The sequence below is a fragment of the Hypanus sabinus genome, chromosome 9 (genome assembly GCF_030144855.1).
Source record: "Hypanus sabinus isolate sHypSab1 chromosome 9, sHypSab1.hap1, whole genome shotgun sequence".
Classification (NCBI taxonomy): Eukaryota; Metazoa; Chordata; class Chondrichthyes; order Myliobatiformes; family Dasyatidae; genus Hypanus; species Hypanus sabinus.
The window spans coordinates 163,032,925-163,056,534 of record NC_082714.1 but is presented as its reverse complement, the minus strand read 5'-3'; the positions used below and the strand labels follow the sequence as shown (position 1 = coordinate 163,056,534).

The 23,610-nt window shown below is 48.7% G+C and overlaps 1 protein-coding gene and 1 long non-coding RNA gene across 5 annotated transcripts in view; one reads left to right on the top strand and one right to left on the bottom strand.

Annotated features, from left to right (window-relative positions):
* LOC132399996 (embryonic polyadenylate-binding protein-like) overlaps positions 1 to 23,610 on the bottom strand; it is a 75,613-nt gene that overhangs the window by 45,065 nt on the left and 6,938 nt on the right. For all 3 annotated transcript variants that reach the window (XM_059981023.1, XM_059981024.1, XM_059981025.1), the window contains exons 3-9: positions 22,658 to 22,773; positions 13,077 to 13,216; positions 10,867 to 10,961; positions 10,131 to 10,268; positions 8,740 to 8,835; positions 3,818 to 4,081; positions 1,688 to 1,772 (exon numbers count right to left, since the gene is read on the bottom strand). In XM_059981023.1, the coding sequence (XP_059837006.1) occupies positions 1,688 to 1,772; positions 3,818 to 4,081; positions 8,740 to 8,835; positions 10,131 to 10,268; positions 10,867 to 10,961; positions 13,077 to 13,216; positions 22,658 to 22,773 (934 nt within the window). The remainder of the gene's footprint in view (positions 1 to 1,687; positions 1,773 to 3,817; positions 4,082 to 8,739; positions 8,836 to 10,130; positions 10,269 to 10,866; positions 10,962 to 13,076; positions 13,217 to 22,657; positions 22,774 to 23,610) is intronic.
* Positions 2 to 22,687, top strand: LOC132399997 (uncharacterized). 2 transcript variants are annotated; one of them, XR_009514160.1, is made up of 4 exons: positions 2 to 952; positions 8,030 to 8,483; positions 18,464 to 18,570; positions 22,553 to 22,687. It is a non-coding gene; the product is annotated as an uncharacterized LOC132399997 (long non-coding RNA). The 2 variants fall into 2 exon arrangements; XR_009514161.1 differs by having other exon boundaries at positions 920 to 1,026.

Genomic DNA, 23,610 nt, shown 5'->3' with positions numbered 1-23,610 from the left:
TGCAGAAAATGCCGGAGGAACTCAGCAACTTTGGAAAGGAATAACGAGTTAACTTTCCAAATCAAGACCCTTGCTGGTGAAGGGTCCAGGCCTGAAACTTTGACTGCTTATTCCCCTCCACAGGTGCTGCCCGACCTGCTGAGTTCCTCCAGCATTTTGTGTGTGTTGCTCTGGATTTCCAGCATCCGCAGAGTCTTTGTTTACGGGGAGCAGCTCCCCAGCCCAGGGGAAGGTTGATCAGGACACCTTGGTGGTTCTCCACCAGCCAGGTCCCAAGGGTGCTGGGTCAGCGTGTTCCGCATGTTGAATGTGTAGGGAGTGAGTGGCACAGCAGCTAGTCACCGTTCCACACACTCCCAACCACCCTGACCTCCGGCGTGGAGTGTGTGTGTGTCATCCCATGGTCACTAGTGAGGTACCTGGCCACTGTAAAGGGCAGAGGAGTGGTGTGGGATCCTGACCAGGGAGGCAAAATACCATTAATCAGCATGGATAACGACCTCTGCATTCGGCCCTCTCCCTTGGACCGCAGACCGTGCAGCTTCCGCCACCAGTCACGGACATTTCAGAAGAGCACGGTTAGCGCAATTCCGCACAGTGCCAGTGGTCTGCGATGGGGGTCCGGTTTCCAGCACTGCCCGTAAGGAGTTTGTAAGCTCCCCGTGACCGTGTGGGTTTCGTCCGGCAGTTCCTGCTTCCGCCCACAGTCTGAGAGTTAGTAATTCATGGGTACGCAGAAACCCGGTGACCGTTGCGGGCCGCCCCCGGCACGTCCTTGTGTCCTTGAACTGTGCTGGTCATCGATGCAATTCACTGACAAACAGGGCTAATCTTTAACCAGAGCCAATGCAACAAACACCAACTCTGCACGGCATACCTTAACTGGGCGTTGCCTCGGCCTGCGGGCCTGAGTCACAAGGAAAGATTGAATAGAATTGGACTTCATTCCCAGGTAGGTATGAGGTTGAAGGGGACCTGAGACAGGTATCCAAGACCATGAGGGGGCCGAGAGGTTTAATGTCAGAGGTAGGGATTTACATTTTTATTTTTAATTTTAATAGTCCTTCAATTTCTCCCCACACAAAGGGTAACTGTTATAACTCTGCGGAACGGCCCTGGCGGCTGTAGCGGTTTTGCTGGCTGCCTGCCTTCCTGGACGGCAAAGAGACGAGGCCGCCGGGTGAGCCTGTGGATCAAGAGCGGTGACCCGCGGACCGGGACTGGTCACCCAGGCAAGGGTGTCTGATGCCGCAAGCCCAGGTTACATCCCAGCACAGCTCCGGCACCCTGTGACAATCTATTCTGCATTGTCTGTCTGCTTTCTCTGAAAGCTCCGTATGAACAGGATGCAAGTTTCTCACGTGACAATCATAAACCATTTATTCTGCATCCAACTGACCTCACCACCTGTGCACATTCTAACCTTTAAACCTCACACTAGGGTAACCCGAATGAAAGCAGTGCTTTTTCCACCTGCGAGGATTCTTTAATACGATTGGCCGCCAAGCCAAATGGCAATTGGATCCAGGGAACCCCACGAGCTTATTGGCTAGAAGCAGCCAATTGGAAAAGGGAAGGATTGTGCCAAGTGTTTTTGAACACAGGCTGAATGTGTATGTGTCGATTTTAGATGAAAAAGTTATTTTGTTGAGGCGGTAACTCGGGTAAATTCTGCGGTGGTACTTACTGGGATGTCTGACAGGCTGAGCTGCCCAGCGCTGGGACTGTCGGACTACGGGAGAGGCGGCGTAGTACGCTGTGCGGTTCTGAACCTGGGGGAAAACAAACGGGATTTAAACACAGGTCACACAAGCAGCCACAAGAAATTCTGCACGAGATGCAGGAAATCTTCAGCCACACCAAAAGCCGGAGCCGGCCCATTCGGCCCATCGAGCCTGCTCTGCTGTCCCATCACAGCTGATTTATTATCCCTTTTCTGCCTTCTCCCCATTACCTTTGACGCCCCGACCAATCAGCCTCCATGTTATATGTACACAACGGCTCGGTCACCACCCCCCGGCTGAAGAAATTCTTCCTCATCTTCGTTCTAAAGTGAGGCCTTTCTATTTCGAGAATATAACCTCTGGTCCCAGGCTCTGCCACTATTGAGAACATCGTCCCTGTAGGCTCTGCCAGCTGCATCTTGCCTCCTAGCTGTCAAAGCAAGCCTGGGCAGTACGATACGGAGAGCAAGCGGTTGCCTGTGCAGCAAGCTCTCCCTCTCCACGCAGCTGATGAACCAAAGGAACGGCAGAGACCGGCACTGTCTGGCATCACAGGAGTTACCACTCACTGCTTTAGGGAGCCCAGTTCCGGATTTTCCCCTCGGGGTTTACTCCTGAAGCCTTCCCCATGAGTGGGTATTGCCGCAGGGCAGCGGAGGTTTGAGATCAGAGTTTTCCTTCTCCTCGATGAGCTGCCAACCATGGCTGACCAGCCCAATCTGCAGAGGTACTGTCTCCACATCCACTCTTCCAGTATTTGGTACACTTCAATGAGATCTCCCCTTATTCCTCCAGATTCCAGCAAGTACAGGCTGAGAGCCAGCAAATACTCCTCATGCATTAACCCTTTCATTCCCAGGATCATTCCTGTGAACATCCAATGCCGGCAAATATTTTTTAGATAAGGGACATAAAGCTACTCATAATACTCCTCGTAGGGTCTGACCAATGCCTTATGAACAGTTTCCCCCTCCCAGTGAGGGAATCCATTTGACCAGAATTGTTCTGGAGAGAAATACCACACAAAAATGCTGGAAGAATTCAGGCCAGGCAGCGTCTACGGAGAGGAATAAAGAGTTAACACTGGGTGGGAACTCAGCAGGTCAGGCAGGGTCCATGGAGAGGATAAAGAGTTAACACTGGGTGGGAACAGTGGGTCAGGCAGGGTCTATGGAGAGGATAAAGAGTTAACACCGGGTGGGAACTCAGCAGGTCAGGCAGGGTCTATGGAGAGGAATAAAGAGTTAACACTGGGTGGGAACAGCGGGTCAGGCAGGATCGATGGAGAGGAATAAAGAGTTAACACTGGGTGGGAACAGCGGGTCAGGCAGCGTCTACGGAGAGGAATAAAGAGTTAACACTGGGTGGGAACAACAGGTCAGGCAGCGTCTACGGAGAGGAATAAAGAGCTAACACTGGGTGGGAACAGCAGGTCAGGCAGGGTCTATGGAGAGGAATAAAGAGTTAACACTGGGTGGGAACAGCGGGTCAGGCAGGATCGATGGAGAGGAATAAAGAGTTAACTCTGGGTGGGAACAGCGGGTCAGGCAGTGTCTACGGAGAGGAATAAAGAGTTAACACTGGGTGGGAACAGCAGGTCAGGCAGCGTAAACGGAGAGGAATAAAGAGTTAACACTGGGTGGGAACAACAGGTCAGGCAGCGTCTACGGAGAGGAATAAAGAGCTAACACTGGGTGGGAACAGCAGGTCAGGCAGGATCGATGGAGAGGAATAAAGAGTTAACTCTGGGTGGGAACAGCGGGTCAGGCAGCGTCTACGGAGAGGAATAAAGAGTTAACACTGGGTGGGAACAACAGGTCAGGCAGCGTCTACGGAGAGGAATAAAGAGCTAACACTGGGTGGGAACAGCAGGTCAGGCAGGATCGATGGAGAGGAATAAAGAGTTAACACTGGGTGGGAACAGCGGGTCAGGCAGCGTCTACGGAGAGGAATAAAGAGCTAACACTGGGTGGGAACAGCAGGTCAGGCAGGGTCTATGGAGAGGATAAAGAGCTAACACTGGGTGGGAACAGCAGGCCGAAACCCTTCATTAGGGCTGGGAAGTCATTTCCACCTGCCCCCAGCTCTCTTACCTGTGGCACAGAGGGCATGTAGTACCCAGAGGGCAGCAGGGAGCCCAGCAGAGGGCTGGGCAGCGTTCTCACGTTGGCCAGCCGCTGCATGTACTGGTTGGTGAGGTGCACCTTGCGTTCCTCCTTGCGTTGCGCCAGGGCCACGTACAGAGGCTTGGTGCTGACGATCCGCCCGTTCATCTCCGTCACGGCCTTGGTCGCCTCCTCAGGTGACGAGAAGCAGACAAAACCGAAACCTTTGCTGTGGCCTCCTTCTGTCATCACCTGATCCGGGGGCAGGGGGGTGATAAATTAGAGGACTGTAAAAATGACTGAGGGGATCACTGGGGTCTCTTCCCCCCACCCCCCCATTTGTGAAAGCATTGTTGTAGGCCTCCACCACCCATCCCACAATCTCTTTGACCCACTACTGTCAGGAAGGAGATACTGGAGCATCAGGACTGGGTAACAACAGCCTGTGAGTCTGAGGAATACCCTTCCTCCACCGAGGTCTCGTCACTATGACCGCACGCCGTTTACTGTTTACCAGTGCTGCACTCTACACGTACCTTGAATTATATTTATTAATTTATTTGCGGTAGTATTTTGTTTTATGTGCTGTGTAAAATGTTTATGTGCACACTGTTGTCTGGGGCAACGGTTCCGTTTGGTTGTACACACAGATGACAATCTGCGTCCGAGTCACACGAGGCTTTCAGGACCACGGCAACCGCCGACCACCTATTCATCAGATCTTCTCGCTCTCCCAGCGAGGGAACCATTGGACCAGTTAACCCCCACCCGCCCCGGCACAGAATGATAACTCACAGAAACAAAGCCTCTCCCCACTAGACGACATAGGTGCAGAACTCGGCTATCTGGCCCATTGAGTCTGCTCTGCATTTAATCACGGCTTATCCTTTATTCTCCCCCTCTCCTCCTCAAACCCAGTTCCTGGTCTTCTCCTCTTAATCTTTGATGCCGTGTCCAATCAAGAACCTATCAATCTCTGCCTTAAATACACTCAACGACCTGGCCTCCACAGCTGCTCGTGGCAACAAATTCCACAGATTTGCCACCCTCTGAGTAAAGAAATTTCTCCGCATCTGTTTTGAAGTGTTGCCCTCTTGTCCTAGACTCTCCCATGGGAAACATCCTTTCCACATCTACTGTCTAGGCCTTTCAATACTCAAAAGATTTCAATGAGATCCCTCCTTCTGAATTCCAGTGAGTAGAGACCCAGAGCCATCAAACATTCCTTGTATGATAACCCTTTCATTCCTGGAATCATCCTTGTGAATCTCCTCAGGACCATCTCCAATGCCAGCACATCTTTTCTTAGATGAGGGGCCCAAAACTGTTCACAATACTCAAGGTGAGGCCTCTCCAGTGCCTTATAAAGCCTCAGCATCACAACCCTGCTCTTGTATTCTAGACCTCTTGAATTGAATGTTAACATGGCATTTGCCTTCCTCACCACTGACTCAACCTGCAAGTTAACCTTCAGGGTGTTCTGCACAAGGACTCCCAAGTCCCTTTGCAGCTCAGATTCCTGTGTTTTCTCCCTATTTAGAAAATATTCCACACATTTATTTCTACTACCAAACTGCATGACCATGCATTTTCCAACATTATATTTCATTTGCCACTCTCTTGCCCATTCTCCTAATCTGTCTAAGTCCTTCTGCATCCTACCCGTTTCCTCAACGCTACCTGCCCCTCCACCAATCTTCGTATCATCTGCAAACTTGGCAACAAAGCCGTCTATTTCATCATCTAAATTATTCATATACAACATAAAAAGAAGTGTCCCAACATCAATCCCCGCGGAACACCACTAGTCACTGGCAGCCAACCAGAAAAGGATCCTTTTATTCCCACTCACTGCCTCCTACCAGTCAGCCAATGCTCGAACCATGTTAGTAACTTTCCTGTAACACCATGAGCTCTTAACACGGTAAGCAGCCTCGTGTGGCACCTTGTCAAAGGCCTTCTGAAAGCCCAAATGTACAACATCCACTGCATCCCCTTTATCTATCCTACTTGTAATCTCCAACAGGTTCATCAGGCAGGATTTTCCCTGAAGGAAACCATGCTGACTTTGTCCTATCTTGTCCCATGTCACCAAGTACTCCATCACCTCATCCTTTACAATTGACTCTAACATCTTCCCAACCACTGAGGTCAGGCTAACTGGTCTATAATTTCCTTTCTGCTGCCTTCCTCCTTTCTTAGAGTGGAGTGACATTTGTAACTTTCCAGTTCCCTGGCACCATGCCAGAGTCCAATGATTTTTGAAAGATCATTACCAATGCCCCCACAATCTCTAATGCTACCTCTTTCAGAACCCTAGGGTGCAGTTCATCTGGTTTGGGTGACTTATGTACCCTTAGGTCTTTCAGCTTTTTGAGCACCTTCTCTCTTGTAATAGAAACTGCATCCACTTCTCTTCCCTCACACCCTTCAGCGTCGGGCACAATGCTCGTGTCGTCCACAGTGAAAACTGATGTAAAATACTCATTTAGTTCATTTGCCATCTCCTTGTTCCCCATTATTATTTCTCCTGCCTCATTTTCTAGTGGTCCTATATCCATTCTCATTTCGCTTATTTTTAAACATACTTGAAAAAACTCTTCCTATCCACTTAGCTATTATTTGTTAGCTTGCTTTCATATTTCATCTTTACCCTTCCAATGATTATTTTTAGTTGCTCTGTGGGTTTTTAAAAACTTCTCAATCTTCCCATTATTTTTTGTCAATTACTCGTGTCCGCATTTGATTTAAGTTTGTGATTTGTCACAAGTGGAAACATTTAGTATGTCATTTGCATTAGCAGCCAACACAACAGAGAGATGCACTGGGGGCAGCCCACAATTCCAACACCAACACAGAGTTCAGCACAAGCCTCGTTCCCTCCTCACACCCACACATACACAAATGATCCTTTAACCCAGGACAGGCTGTTGTCAGCCCGCAGTGGCCTTGGATTTGGACACATATCCCTCTAAACCAGGGGGTCCAAACCATTTTCACTCCATGGACCAATCCCACAGGATCCATGGACCCCAGGTTGGGAACCCCTGCTCCAAACTTTTCACAACCATGAACTTATTCAAATGCCCTAACTGGATGCACTTTTACTATTTCCAGTGGCAGCTCGTTCCACAGACTCAAAAGAAAATCTAACCCTTAGGTCCATAGAACAAAAAAAGATTGTGGGCTTTCTGAGTCGGTAAAGGTATGTGTGATGACACATGCAGACTGCTCCCAGCACATCCTTAATACAAATGAATATTTCACTAACACCAGGTTGGGGCTGACATTTCACTGTACACTTTGATGTGACAGGCCAATCTAAAGCTGAGAAGCATGCAGTCACCACCTTCACCCCATCTGCGGTCCTTGTCAATAATTACTCCACAACCAAAAGCAATCCCAAAGCCTTGTCGATGTTGTAGTGTTCAAGCTCACTCTGGCTACTAACACACAACGAACTCGTGCACACAGAGACGGTATCACAGTGGCCGGAGCATGGACTGGTCCAGGGATCCTGCTCCCCAAACCATTGCTCCCTCCAAGCTGTGTGGCCAACGCATATCCTCACTCGCACAGACTCCCTTGCCGTGCTGGATGAGAAACATGGAAGGCTTCTTTGCTGAAGAGTGTAAAGAAATACAGTACAATAAAAAGTTTGTGATCTTTCAATTTTCATTTTAAATATTCATAGCATGCATATTACAAAATAGACATTTAAAGTGTCAAACAACAACACATACAAAATGCTGGTGGAACACAGCAGGCCAGGCAGCATCTATAGGGAGAAGCGATGTCGACGTTTCAGGCCGAGACCCTTCGTCAAGAGTAACCGAAAGGAGAGATAGTAAGAGATTTGAAAGTGTCACACAGCTTTCAGGCTGTGTAAAAATTTCCTGCTCGGAGCAATGGTTGGTGTGCCAGCTGTTTAAAGAGGGAACAGTGGGCACACTCTACTCGATGGTGTTCCAATCACCTCCCCTGCCACCCTTCCAATATTTAGTGCCCATTGACACAGAAATTGGCGGTGGAGAGAATCAACAGGTTTAAACTCCTGGGTACTAACATTGGATGATGTATACCAAGCCCAACACACAGATGTGACCACAAGGACGTGTGCCAGGGTCTTTGTTTTGTTAGGGAGTTCAGCTCGACATCCAACAAACTTCTACAGAGGTACTGTTGATTGTGTCTCAACAGGTTGCATCACCACCTGGAATGGCACAGGGGGCAGTGAGGGACCACCCCTCCCACCATCGGTAGTATCTACAGGAGACACTGTCACAAGAAGGCAACACCCAAAGATCCTCACCATCCGGACCACGTCACCCTCTCGCAGCTCCCATTGGGCAGGAGGTACAGAAACCTGAGGCCCCACACCTCAGGTTCAAACACAACTACTTCCCTTCAGCCATTCTGTTCTTAAGCCGACCAGCACAACCCTTATCACTGCCGTTAAGTAGCAATACGGCCACTTCCTTCACCAACACAGACTTCTTGTTTCAGTAGCAGATGATTCTGCAAGTGCTGGAAATCCGACGTGTACGTGCTGGAGGAACTCACCAGGTCAGGCAGCGTCTGTGGAGAGGGATAAAGAGTCGACATTTCAGCCGAGACCCTTCATGAGAACTCTCCATCGATGCTGCCCGAGCTGGTGAGTCGCTTCAGCGGATTGCGTGCTCTTTTTGGTTTTGTATCAAGAATTGTATATAATCTGTGAGTTTTCCCTGGGGATGTTGTCTCTGACACTGCTGAAAGTTTGTTTTGATTGCACCTGTGTCTATGACAATAGACTCGTCCTCAACTTAGCCTAAAGTACCCCCGAGCCCTCCATCCCCCCCAGCTGTCAAACCCATTCTGCGGCTGTTCCCCGGAACCCTGGGGAAGAGCAGCAAACCGGGGGCTCGTACCTTTGCACTGGTAATGGTTCCATAGGGTGCAAACTCCTTCCTCAAATGCTCGTCATCAATGCTGTCATGTAGGTTCTTCACATACAGGTTCACCCCCTGAAAGAGCAAGAGGCAACAGGGTTTGAGGGTCTCGGGGGGGGGGGGGAACGAGAACGTCGGAGGAATGTTCACTCCCCTTGAGCCTCCCTGGTCCCTCAGTGCTACCAGCAGCTCCGAGGAGGGTTTATCCTCAGAGACCATCGGCCAATTAAACAAGCAGGAAAGAAACCCCACAACAGATCACATTTCCCACACTGATTTATAGTGAGAAAGGTCAGGGAGGGAGGAGGTTTAAAAAACGTACATGAATGACACAAATTTCCACTTTCTAAACTCAGAGTGCAAGACATAGAAGTACTAGACCATTCAGCCCATCAAGTCCGCTCTGATATCGCTTCTTGGCTGATTTATTTTCCCTCTCAATCTCATTCTCCTGCCTTTGCCCCATAACATTCGCCATCCTGACTAATCGATTGATCAAACTCCACTTTCGATATACCCACAACCATCTGGGACATTGAATTTCAAGAATTCACCACCCTCGGTGCTAAACAAATTCCTCATCTCTGTTCTACACTGACATCACTTTATTCTGAGGCTGTGTCCTCTGGTCCTAGACTCACCCACTATAGGAAACATCCTCTCCACATCCACTCTGTCTGTGTCCTCTGGTCCTAGACTCCCCTACTATTGCAAACATCCTCTCCACATCCACTCTGTCTAGGTCTTCCAATATTCGATAGGTTTCAATGAGATCCCCCCTTCATTCTTTAAACTCCAGCGAGTACAAGCTCAGAGACAAACACTCCTTGTATGTTAACCCTTTGTTCCTAGACTCATTCTCATGAACCTCCTCTGGGCCCTCTCCAGTGTCTGAACATCCTTTCCTCGACATGGGACTCCAAAACTGCTCACAAACCAGTGATTTGGTACCGTGCTGTCAGTACAATGCTTTGCAGTTCTGGCTGTAAGATCGGGGTTCAATTCCCACCACCGTCTGCACCCTCTCCCCGTGACTGCGGATTCCCTCCCACATTCCAAAGCTGTATGGGTCTGCTTAGCGAGTCATCAGCATTGGAAACACGGGGGCACTTGCAGGCTGTCCCAGGAGATTGCTCGCTGATTTCACTTAACATCAGCAACAACTTCACCACACGGTTCAAAGTACACGTAATAAATAAAACTCATCTTATTTATAATCCTTAAATGTAGTCCGACCGGTGCTTTTTAAAGCCACAACACTACATCTGCGCGTTTGCATTCTAGCCCCCTGGAACTCAATACTAGGTTGAATGGCAGGGCAGTCTAGAGGGACTGAATGGCCTCGTGCAGGCCTGTGCTCAGTTACTCACCAGGTAGCGACTGCTACGTTCCTGCTTCATCAGCTCGAATTTGCGCCGTAGCTCATTCTGCCGTTCTGCCTTCTTCTGCGCTCGTCCCACATACACAGGCCGACTGTTAATCTCCTTGCCATTCATCTTGGCCACGGCCTAGGGACACATCACAGGGCCATGAGCCAGGACTAGGCTGCAGGCCCTCCTCTGCCCCCATAAACATCACTGTTCAAAGAGCTGGTGCCAGGCTGCGGGCACTCCCCCCAACCCCCTCCGAGTGCACTCGCATGCAGAGGGTCAGGCCTAGAACATCTCTGCCAAATCTAACAACACAGAACTACACACTATCTGTCTAATCCATTTCTTGGTTTAATCATTATCTTGTATGTATTTAGTCTGGGCCAGGGATTAGAGACTGGAGGCCCGTCTGCACATTTGGTGCCAAAGACGGGAGGCCCTACAACAGCCTGCCTGGGGGTTTGGGTGGGTGGGTGCTAGGGAGAGAGAACTTTGTTGTTGCTGCTCGTGTTGCTTTGCTGAGCATAGGGGATGGGTTAATGTTCACCCCAGAAACGTGTGGGCTGCCCACAGCACATCCTTGGGTATTTTGGTCAATGACACAAATGAGGCATTTCACTGTACCCGTGACAAATAAAGAACCTTTGCCTTTCCTTAAAGAAAGAGACCACACCAACGGGAGGTGCACCAGATACGGTGAATCCCGCTCCCTGGGGTGAACACTCCTCACCCTTACCTTACGCGCGTCTTCGTGCTTCTCGAAGTTGACAAACCCAAATCCCTTCGAGTGGCCGTACTGGTCAGTCATCACTCGGACACTCAGCGTTTTTCCTTCAGCGGGGAGTAGCAGGCAAGTCAGCACATGAACAGCGGGGTGGGTGGGTGGGAAATGGCAGGCAAAGAGGTCAAAGGTCAAAGTACGAGTTATCAAATCCTACCCCGAGATTCATTTTCTTGCAGGCATTTACAGGAAAGCTCACTTTCAAGGACTCTCCAACTGATGTTCTCAGTATTATTTATTATTATAACCATCAGGACACCGCAGTAACACAATGCCATTACAGCTTGGGGTTCTCTGGAGTTCATAGTTTAATTCTGGCGTGATCAGAAAGGAGTTCCCATGAAAAGTGTGGGCTGCCCCTGGGTGCTCCAGTCACCTCCCAGACGGAGTCCAAAGACAGACAGACAGACATACTTTATTGATCCCGAGGGAAACTGGGTTTCGTTACAGCTGTACCAACCAAGAATAGTGTAGAAATACAGCAATATAAAACCATAAATAATTAAATAATAACAAGTAAATTATGCCAAGTGGAAATAAGTCCAGGACCAGCCTATTGGCTCAGGGTGTCTGACACTCCGAGGGAGGAGTTGTAAAGTTTGATGGCCACAGGTAGGAATGACTTCCTATGATGCTCAGTGTTACATCTTGGTGGAATGAGTCTCTGGCTGAATGTACTCCTGTGCCTAACCAGTACATTATGGAGTGGATGGGAGTCATTGTCCAAAATGGCATGCAACTTGGACAGCATCCTCTTTTCAGACACCACCGTCAGAGAGTCCAGTTCCACCCCCACAACATCACTGGCCTTACGAATGAGTTTGTTGATTCTGTTGGTGTCTGCTACCCTCAGCCTGCTGCCCCAGCACACAACAGCAAACATGATAGCACTGGCCACCACAGACTCGTAGAACATCCTCAGCATTGTCCGGCAGATGTTAAAGGACCTCAGTCTCCTCGGGAAATAGAGACGGCTCTGACCCTTCTTGTAGACAGCCTCAGTGTTCTTTGACCAGTCCAGTTTATTGTCCATTCGTATCCCCAGGTATTTGTAATCCTCCACCATGTCCACACTGACCCCCTTGGATGGAAACAGGGGTCACCAGTGCCTTAGCCCTCCTCAGGTCCACCACCAGCTCCTTAGTCTTTTTCACATTTCACAAAGACATACCAGTAGTAAGGTATTGGAATTTGTCCTGTGATTAGGCTGGGGGCAGTCTGTTGGGTCACATGATATTGCTAAATAAGGGGTTCCCAACCTTCTTTATACGATGGACCCTTACCAAGGAGTCTGTGCAGCCCCTGATCTAAATAAACAGTTCATTCGTTGTATATGTAGCTTGTCTTCTTTCACACACTGGTTGTTTGTCAGTCTGTCTGCGTGCAGTTTCTGCTTGTTTTACCATGAATGCCCACAAGAAAATGATTCTCAGGAGGTATAGTGATGCATACATACTTTAATAAATTTACTTTGAAAAATAAAATACAATAACATTTACAAGAAACTACACAGAGACTGACGGAACCAAATGAAAAGAAAAATACTGAGAACATGAGGCAGACCAAAACTTTAGCCCTAAACACCCCCCCTCCACAGTAATTCCTCCATCTGTCAGCTAATCTCACCCCCAGTTCAGGAATCCTCCCCCCATACTGGGGCGGGCTGCCAGTGTCACGCAGCTCACCCAGGGTTGGACCTGCCCCCACTGAGGTGCGACGGAGTTCGGGAAGACTATTTCGGGGTAAGGGGGCAATCACACGCAGATGAGGGAGTGAAGCTGAGGTGCGAGGGGACTGGGACAGTGACCCCAGTTCCAGGTCATCTTCCCTTTCTCCCGCACATTATCTGGAAATGGGGTGGGGGGTGGGGTCGTGTAACCCCAGTTTACTGATTCCTTCCCAAAGACTCACCTTCTGGGATCCTCCTGCCCCGGATGTGCCTTGGCCCCCAGCCTTGTGGGTCCCACATACACAGTACCAGAATCTCAAAGGAGACATCCCAGTGCCTCAATTTCCCCAGTGGGGAGGGAGGCTGTCATTTGGACAGTCTGTGACTACAGAAAAGAGGCATGAATGAATTGGCCACGTGGGTGTAACTGGGTGATGCAGGCACTGGGAGCCAAAAGGGCCTGTTAATATATATTTAAAATAAAGCCCAAACTGACCAAAGATACTGAAGATATCCCGCAGCCGGCTGCTACTCATGGCTTCACCAAAGTTCTTGACGTAGATGTTGGTGTACTCGTGAGCCTTGTTACCGAGCTCCATTGCTCTCTCCTTGCGGGACTTGAAATGCCCTACAAACCTGGTACAAGCAAAGTCCAATTTAGCATCCAATCAAAATAATCCTCACCCAGCATTGACCGTCAGTTCTTCACAGTCCAACTCTGCAAAACAGGAGCAGAATCGGGCCATTCAGCCCGTCGAGTCTGCTCTGCCATTCTATCATGCCTGATTTATTATCCTTCCCAACCCTTTTCTCCTGCCCTCTCCCCGGAACCTTTGACACCCAGACTAATCAAGAACCTATCAACCACCCCTTTAAATATACCCAAATAACTTGGCCTCCACAGCTGCCTGTGGCAATGAATTCCACAGATTCACCACCCTCTGGCTAAAGAAATTCCTCCTCATCTTTGTTCTGAAGGGACATCCCTCTATTCTGAGGCCGTTCCATTTGGTCCAATACTCTCGCACACTGAAAGCATCCTCTCCATGTTCACCATCTGGCCCATTCAGTATTGGATGGGTTTCAATGAGATCCCAAATTCAGTTTATTGTTATTCAACCAATAATAATTCAACATGTATGCCGCCAAACGAAACAACGGGCTTCTGCACCATGGTGCAGAACGGTACATACAAGTCACACACAAAACAGTAATACTACCACAAATAAATTTACAAGCAAGGCTGATTTTTGACACGTTTAAAAAGTGAATGGAACAACGTTACTGGTGCTTTGTACACGATGAGACCCGAGTGGTGGCAGGGAGTTCAATAGTCTCACAGCCTGGAGAAAGATTAGGTTTCCCATCCTCCCAGTGCTGCAATACCTTCTGCCTGAAGTTCGGTGGGGGGGAATCAAAGACTGCAGGACCCCCTCATTCTTCTAATCAATAACCACCCTGGTTATTTTCTCTGCACCTCTTTCAGAAGTACAGACATGTCATCAATACAAAAGATTCTGCAGGTGCTGGAAATCCTGAGCAACACACACAAAATGCTGGAGGAACTCTGCACGTCAGATAGCATGGGGGAAGAACCTGTTGACGTACTGGGCCGGGTCCCAAACTGGCCCCACCAGGCAGTGCTGTTTTTCTTGAACAGACATCTTGTGACCCTAGCAAATTTCTGCACATGCATGCTGGAGACCACACTGACGGGCTGCAGCACCACTGTGTGTGGACGCTCCAGTGCAAGAGGCTGCGGAGGGTCGGCACCCTGCCTCCACTGCCAACACAGCATGCCTACAAGTTTAAAAAAATTATTTATTTACGGGACATGGGCATTGCCAGCCAAGCCAGCACTTATTGCCCACCCCTAGTTGCCCTTGAGAAGGTGGTGATGAGCTGCAGTCCCTGAGGTGTAGGTACACCCACGGTGCTGTTAGGGAGGGAATTCCATGATTTTGATCCAGCGACAGTGAGGGAACAGCGATATGTTTCCACGTCAGGATGGTGAGTGACTGGGAGGGGGATTTCCAAGTGTTGATGTTCCCAGGTATTGGCTGTTCTCGTCTTTCTAGATGGTAGTGGTCTTGGGTCTGGAAGGTGCTGCCTTAGGAACTTCGATGTGTTGTTGCAGTGCATCTTGTAGAGAGTACACACTGAGCAACTGTTCAACGGTGGGGGGATTGGATGCTTCTGGAAGGGTACCTATCAAGTGGGCTGCCTTGTACTGGATGGTGTCAAGCATCTTGAGTGTTGATGGAGCTGCATCCATCCAGGGAAGTGACAAGTATCCCATCACACCCCTGACCAGAGCCTTGGAGATGGTGGATGGACTTTGGGGAGTTGGGAGGTGAGGTACACACCACAGGGTTCCTCGCCATTGACCTGCTCTGGTAGCCATGGTGTTTACATGGCTAGACCAGTTGAGTTTCCTGTCAGTGGTAACCCCCGGGATGTTGATAGCGGGGGATTGTCAAGGGACGATGGTCAGAGCCTCTCTTGTTGGAGATGGTCATTGCCTGGCTCGAATGTTACCTGCCACTTGTCAGCCCAAGCCTGGATATTGTCCAGGTCCTGCCACATTTGGGTAAGAATTCCTTCACTATGAGGAGTCACGAATGGTGAGGAACATCTGTGAACATCCCCACTTCCGAGCTTCTGACAGAAGGAAGGCCATTCATGAAGCAGCTGAGGATGGTTACCAACCCACAGGTCTTTGGAGAGTGGAACCTCTGGAGGAAACCCGCTGACCACAGGGAGAGCCTACAGACTCCCGGGTCACAGACACTGTAATCCCGTTATACTGACCGGTACACAGCAATGGGGAGAACGTACGCACTCCTCACGGACAGTGATGGGAATTGAACCCGGGTCACAGACACTGTAATCCCGTTATACTGACCGGTACACGGCAATGGGGAGAGGTACAGACTCCTCGCGGACAGTGACGGGAATTGAACCCGGGTCACAGACACTGTAATCCCGTTATACTGACCGGTACACAGTAATGGGGAGAACGTACGCACTCCTCACAGATAGTGATGGGAATTGAACCCGGGTCACAGACACTGTAATCCCGTTATACTGACCGGTACACAGCAATGGGGAGAACGTACGCACTCCTCACAGACAGTGACGGGAATTGAACCCGGGTCACTGACACTGTAATCCCGTTATACTGACCGGTACACAGTAATGGGGAGAACGTACGCACTCCTCACAGACAGTGATGGGAATTGAACCCAGGTCACAGACACTGTAATCCCGTTATACTGACCGGTACACAGCAATGGGGAGAACGTACGCACTCCTCACAGACAGTGACGGGAATTGAACCCGGGTCACTGACACTGTAATCCCGTTATACTGACCGGTACACAGCAATGGGGAGAACGTACGCACTCCTCACAGACAGTGACGGGAATTGAACCCAGGTCACTGACACTGTAATCCCGTTACAGCGACTGATACACAGTAACGGGGAGAACGTACACACTCCTCACAGACAGTGACAGGAATTGAACTTGGGTCACTGACACTGTAATCCCGTTATACTGACCGGTACACAGCAATGGGGAGAACGTACGCACTCCTCACAGACAGTGACAGGAATTGAACCCGGGTCACTGACACTGTAATCCCGTTATACTGACCGGTACACGGCAATGGGGAGAACGTACGCACTCCTCACAGACATGACGGGAATTGAACCCGGGTCAAGCCTGGACTGACATCTTGCCCTATTTATTATTCATTGTAATGCCTGCATTGTTTTTGTGCACTTTATGCAGTCCAGTGTAGGTCTGTAGTCTAGTGTAGCTTTCTCTATGTTGTTGTTGTTTTTTTTTTTTACGTAGGTCAGTCTAGTTTTTGTACTGCGTCATGTAACACCATGGTCCTGAGAAACGTTGTCTCATTTTTACTGTGTACTGTACCGGCAGTTATGGTCGAAATGACAATAAAAGTGACTTGACGACTGGCACTGGAAAGCATTAATCTAAATGCTATGTTTCACTGCGTTCTGAGCCTGCACTGACCTTAACGTAACTGTATTCTGGTTTCCTTTATACTACCTCGACGGAATGACCAGTAGTGTAGTGGTTAGCACAACAGTTTATGGTACCAGCGACCTGGGTTCACGGTTGGTAATTAATTTGTCATAAGTGATTAGGCTAGGGTTAGACTGGGGATCAGTGGGCGGTGAGGCTTGAACCAGTTTGGATGGTACGTGAACAGAAGCTTCTCACCATCTCCGAGCCTGTGCCCAAACATAAACTGAGTAAAGACCTCATGGTTGAGCAAGCAGGGGTTACCAGCCTGGGCTCTGTGTTGGTCCACAGCATCGCAACGTTTGGGAATCCCAGCTTCAGAGCGAAGGAGACAAGGGGCGACTTGGATGCGTACGAGATGATACGATTGACTGGACAGCCAAAGACTTCTCCCCTGCTTGGACATGGGGTCATAATTTTAAGGTGATTCGAAGTACGTACGGGGGTGGTGGGGGGGATGTCAGAGCGAGGTGTTTACACAGAGCGTGGTGGGTGTGTGGAACACACTGCCAGCAATGGTGGTAGAGGCAGACATATTAGAGACTCATAGGTATATAGATGACAGAAAAGAGGCAGGCTCTGTGGGAGGGATTGATTTGGGAGAAGGTTAAAGGCCATCACAACATGGTGGGCCAAAGGATCCGTGCTGTTCTGTGTTCTAAATAAAAGTTTGAAAAAATGAACTGTGCTAACCAGAGACACAATGGAACAGGTCAGTACAGATCTGAAAACAGACCAGTCAAACTGAGGTTATTAAAAAAAACCTCACATTAAATATCAGCTCCAACCACAGGCACTCCCTTTATAAAGGATTAAAAGCCACCTCATTTAGTCGAAAAAACCACAAGCTCAGCTGATGCGAATTCAACAACAGCTGAATTTGTTTGTGAAAGGGGGCCGTTTGCTCAGTCTCCATGTGTCTAGAGACCAACAGAACAGGGAAGGGGAGTTGCATCCCAGTCACAGCGGCCAGACACAGCTGAGGGCAGCACTGGCCAGGCGCAGGTCTGCCCCGTTAAATCCTGTTGGGTTGCCCCTATGTGGTCATGTGTCTCAAATACTCTAGCAAATATTTTACTGAGACCATTCTGACTGGTTGCTTCACCATCTGGCATGGAGGGGACATGACACAGGATCAAACAAAGCTGTAGAGGGTTGAAAACTCAGCCAGCTCCGTTGCGGGCACTAGCCTCCTCACCAGAGGACTTTTTCCAAGAGGCAATGCCAAAAAAAGGTGGAAACAGCAAACCACTTCTGCAGAAAAATTTGCCGAGAACAATCATGGTCAAAAGAGCATGATCGCCCACGGCACATAATGATGATGTCACACAACATGGCACACAATGATGATGAATGCCTCAAGATTTCATCCATTACAAAGCACCCTCACCATCTAGGCCGTGTCCTCTTCTCATTACTAGGTTCAGGAGGCTAAAGACAAGCACTCAATGCCTTAAAAACAGCTTCTTTGTCGTCAGATTTCTGAATGGTCCATGAACACTGCCCCCTGGCTTTTATACATTTTTTATTGTAACTTGTTAATTTTATATAATAAATAATAAATTCTATGATCTAATCCAGTGATATTTAACCTGATTTTTAAACCACAACTAACAATCAGTCACCAAGGCTTTAAGTTGAAAACTCTCAGCAGGTCAAGCAGCATCTGTGGGGAGAGCAGCAGAGCCAACATTTCAGGTCAAAGACCTTTTGCTAGAATTGGTAAAATGAGCAAATTGTAGGAAGAATGTGTGTTGTCCTGAGGAAAGGTCGTCACTGTGAATCCCCAGTGATCATTAGCCGCCCTGAATCCTCGTTTCTCTTTCCACAGTCATCATCTGGCCTGTCGGCACATGTAGTATCTCCAAAATGCAAAGCATCAGCTATCTCCAATATCTGAAGTTTGTTGCCAAGAATGGAAACCTTGATCGTCTCACGGTGAGGCGTGTTCGCAGACCGGGCTTTCATCAACAGCCACGCAGTCTGAAGTCCACCAGTGTTTGCTTGGTGAGGTTTAGAAGGAAGAAATGTTCCTGTCCGAGGATCACTGAGCTATCCGGCTCTGTGCTCCCTACCTAGGACACACGTGGAGACATTCAGACACTCAGCTAGTGCGAATATCTAATCAGCCAATCGCGTGGCAACAACTCAGTGCAGAAAAGCACACAGACATGGTCAAGGGGTCCAGTTGTTCAGACCACTCCAGTATCTTGACCACTGAGTATACAGCGTTACAACCCACTTTCAGCCCAGCATGACTGTTCCAAATTAAACCAAATTCCTTCCGCCTGCACGTGATCCATGCCTGTCCAATGGCCTCTGAAACGCCTCCCCCATCATCTTTCCACTGGCAGCTCATTCCAAGCACCCACCACCGTTAAAAGTATTGCCCCATGTACCTCTGGGTGACTCAGCAGTGTATTGCCCCGTGTGACACTACTATGGCATCAGTGATCGGGATTCAATTCCTGTCACTGACTGTAAGAAGTTTGTATGTTCTCTCCGAGACCACGCTGGTTTCCTCTGGGAGCTCAAAGAAAACCTACAGCACAATACAGGCCCTTCGGCCCACAATGCTGTGCTGAACATGTACTTTAGAAATTACCCAGGGTTACCCATAGCCCTCCATTTTTCTAAGCTCCATGTACCTATCCAAGAGTCTCTTAAAAGACCCTATCGTATCCGCCTCCAACACTGTCACCAGCAGCCCATTCCACACACTCACCACTCTCTGCGTAAAAATCTTACCCCTGACATCTCCTTCCAAGCACCTTAAACCTGTGTCTCTCGTGCCAGCCATTTCAGCCCTGGGAAAATGCCTCTGTCTATCCGCATGATCAATGCCTCTCATCATCTTATACACCTCTATCAGGTCACCTCTCATCCTCCATCGCTCCAAGGAGAAAAGGCCAAGTTCACTCAACCTATTCTCATAAGGCATGCTCCCCAATCCAGGCAACATCCTTGTAAATCTCCTCTGCACCCTTTCTATGGTTTCCACAACTTTTCCACCCAGCTTCTTACTTCATCCCCTCTGCCCTGGCTTCACCTTCACCTGCCAGCTTGTTCTCTTTCCTCTCCGGCCGTCACCTTACTCTGACATCTTCCCCCTTCCTATCAGCTCACCTCTCATCCTCCGTCACTCCAAGGAGAAAAGGCCGAGTTCCCTCAATCTATTCTCATAAGGCATGCTCCTTAATCCAGGCAACATCCTTGTAAATCTCCTCTGTGCCCTTTCTATGGCTTCCACATCCTTCCTGTAGTGAGGTGACCAGAACTAACTGAGCACAGTACTCCAAGTGGGGTCTGACCAGGGTCCTGTATAGCTGCAACATTACCTCTCGGCTCCTAAACTCAGTCCCACAATTGATGAAGGCCAATGCACCGTATGCTTTCTTAACCACAGAGTCAACCTGCGCAGCAGCCCTGAGAGTCGTCTGGACTCAGACCCCAAGATCCCTCTGATCCTCCACACTGTCAAGAGTCTTACCATTAATACTATATTCTGCCATCATATTTGACCTACCAAAATGAACCACCTCACACTTATCTGGGTTGAACTCCATCTGCTATTTTTCAGCCCAGTTTTGCATCTTATCAATATCCTGCTGTAACATCTGACAGCTCTCCACACTATTCACAATACCCCCAAACTTTGTGTCATCAGCAAACTTGCTAACCCATCCCTCCACTTCCTCATCTAGGTCCTTTATAAAAATCATGAAGAGAAGGGATCCCAGAACAGATCCCTGAGGCACACCACTAGTCACCGACCTCCATGCAGAATATGACCCGTCTACAACCACTCTGTCTTCTGTGGTCAAGCCAGTTCTGGATGCAGAAAGCAATGTCCCCTTGGATCCCATGCCTCCTTACTTTCTCAATAAGCCTTGCATGGGGTACCTTATCAAATGCCTTGCTGAAATCTGTATACACTACATCTACTGCTTTACCTTCAATGTGTTTAATCACATCCTCAAAAAATTCAATCAGGCTTGTAAGGCATGACCTGCCTTTGACAAAGCCATGCTGACTACTCCTAATCATATCGTGTCTCTCAGGATCTCTTACATCAACTTACGAGCCACTGAAGTAAGGCTCACAGTTCTATAATTTCCTGGGCTATCTCTACTCCCCTTCTTGAATAGGGGAACAATATCCACAACCCTCCAATCCTCCGGAATCTCTCCCATCCTCATTGATGATGCAAAGATCATTGCCAGAGGCTCAGCAATCTCCTCCCTCACTTTCCACAGTAGCCTGGGGTACATCTCCTCCAGTCCTGGAGACTTATCCAACTGGATGCTTTCCAAAAGCTCCAGCACATCCTCTTTCTTAATGTCTACATGCTCAAGCTTTTCAATCCACTGCAAGTCATTCCTACAATTGCCAAGGTAGTGAATACTGAAGCAAAGTACTCAGTAAGTACCTCCACTATCTCCTCCGGTTCCATACACACTTTTTCACTGTCACACTTAATTTGTCCTATTCTCTCACATCTTATCCTCTGGCTCTTCACATACTTGTAGAATGCCTTGGGGTTTTCTTTAATCCTGCTCGCCAAGGCCTTCTCATGGTCCCTTCTGGCTCTCCTAATTTCATTCTTAAGCTCCTTCCTGCTAACCTTATAATCTTCTAGATTCATATCATTACCTAGTTCTCTGTACCTTTCAGGTTTATTCTTCTTGACTAGATTTACAACAGCCTTTGTACACCACAGTTCCTGCACCCTACCATCCTTTCCGTCTCATTGGAATGTACCTACTCAAAATGCCAAGCCAATATCCCCTGAACATTTGCCACATTTCTTCCATACATTTCCCTGAAAACATCTGTTCCCAGTTTAAGCTTCCAAGTTCTTGTTTGATAGCTTCGTATTTCCCCTTACTCCAATTAAACATTTCCCTAACTTATCTGTTCCTATCCCTCTCCAATGCTATGGTAAAGGAGATAGAATTGTGATCACTATCTCTAAAATGCTCTCCCACTGAGAGACCTGACACCTGACCAGGTTCATTTCCCAATACCAGATCAAGTACAGCCTCTCCTCTTGTAGGCTTATCTACATATTGCGTCAGGAAACCTTCCTGAACACACCTAACAAACTCTACCGCATCTAAACCCCTTGCTCTAGGGAGATGCCAATCGATAATTGGAAAATTAAAATCTCCCACCACGCCAACCCTGTTATTACACCTTTCCAGAATCTGTCTCCCTATCTGCTCCTCGATGTCCCTGTTACTATTGGGTGGTGCAGCCGTGACACTATCTCTGATCAACAGTGCCACACCCCCACCTCTTTTGTCTCCCTCCCTGTCCTTTCTGAAATATCTAAAAACTGGCACGTGAAGTAACCAGTCGTGTCCCTGAGCCATCCGAGTCTCTGTATGTTGACCCCAGAAGCATGGCAACAATTGTGGGCACATCCTCAGATTGTTGGTTGTGGATGCAAACAATGCACTTCTCTGAATGCTTTAACATGCATGTGACAAAAAGCTAACCTCGGTCTTTATTTTGGACAGAGACAATGAAGGAACGGCGAGTCAGGATAGCGCTTGGCTTGGTGAGCGGTTTCCAGGGGGTGGTATTCCCGTACCTGGCAGAGGTGGTGGGTTTGCAAGGTGCTGTCTGAGGAGCCTCGGGGAGTTACCACAGTGCATCCTGTAGACGGGGCCGTGAGGCACAGGAGCAGAGTCAGGCCATTCAGCCCATCAAGTCTGCCTACAATTTCATCAAAGCTGATCCATTCCGCTCTCATCCCCAATATACGGGATCGATCTACGGATTAATCTACAAGTTAACACAAACCGTGGCTGTGTGTCAGTGTTAGATGTCTAGCAAGCTGGCTGTGAACATTGGGTGATATGCAACCTATTCTAGAAAAAGTAATTTTGAATTGTTATTTTTTTGATATATAAAGGAGCGTTCGCATCAGCCCACAGCCCTGACGACCTCAAGAGGAACGATCTGGAGATGGCATCTGGTCACTTGCCCCCACCCCCCTCAACCTGGGGACGCCACTTACACTTTACGGTCATTGAGCAACATGCCATTCATCGTCTCGATCGCTTGGTTGGCAGCTTCCTGCGTCTCAAAGTGAACAAAACCGTAGCCTTTCGATCCACTTTCATCACTGACCACCTAGGAGCAGGAGAAAAGCTTTCGAAAGCTGCAGATCTAAAATGTAAATAAATGCTTAATGACAAGGCACAATTAAGGCGATTGGAGGGAATATCGGGAGCGCAGTGGGTGGTGGGGGAGGCAGATACATGGAGGCACAAGTGACTCTTAGATAGGCAGACGGGAGCTGGAAAACTGAAGACTGTGGCGGAAGGACGCGTGTACTGTGACACACACACACACACACACACAGACACACACACACACACACACAGACACACACACACACACACACAGACACACACACACACACACACACACTCACACACACACACACACACAGACATATGCACATACACTCACACACTCACACACATGCACGCACATGAATACACATACACACACACACCATACTCATGCACACACAGACATACATACACACACTCACACACGTGTAGGCATAGATAAACACACAGATACACACACTTGTACACTCATACTCGCTCACACGCTCACACACACACACACACACTCTACAGCAAAGTCCTTCAGAAACTGGATAATGGAGGAGAGAAGCTGTTCCTCAGTCAATGAGTTTGTGCCTTCAGGCTCCTGTACCCTCTCCCCGATGGCAGCAACGAGAAGAGGGCATGTCCTGGGTTATGGGGATCCTCATGATGTTGAATACCCAGTGTCTGTGAGTCTGGAAGTCCAGAGCAAGGACTGGTGGGCAGGGGTGGCCTGTCCTTCAAGTGGTTGTGTATCAATGACTCATACCTGACTTTTTGTTTACTGCTCCTGATCTCCAGTTCTCCCTCATCCCCATGACACCCATACTGCCCCCAACATTCCTACAAA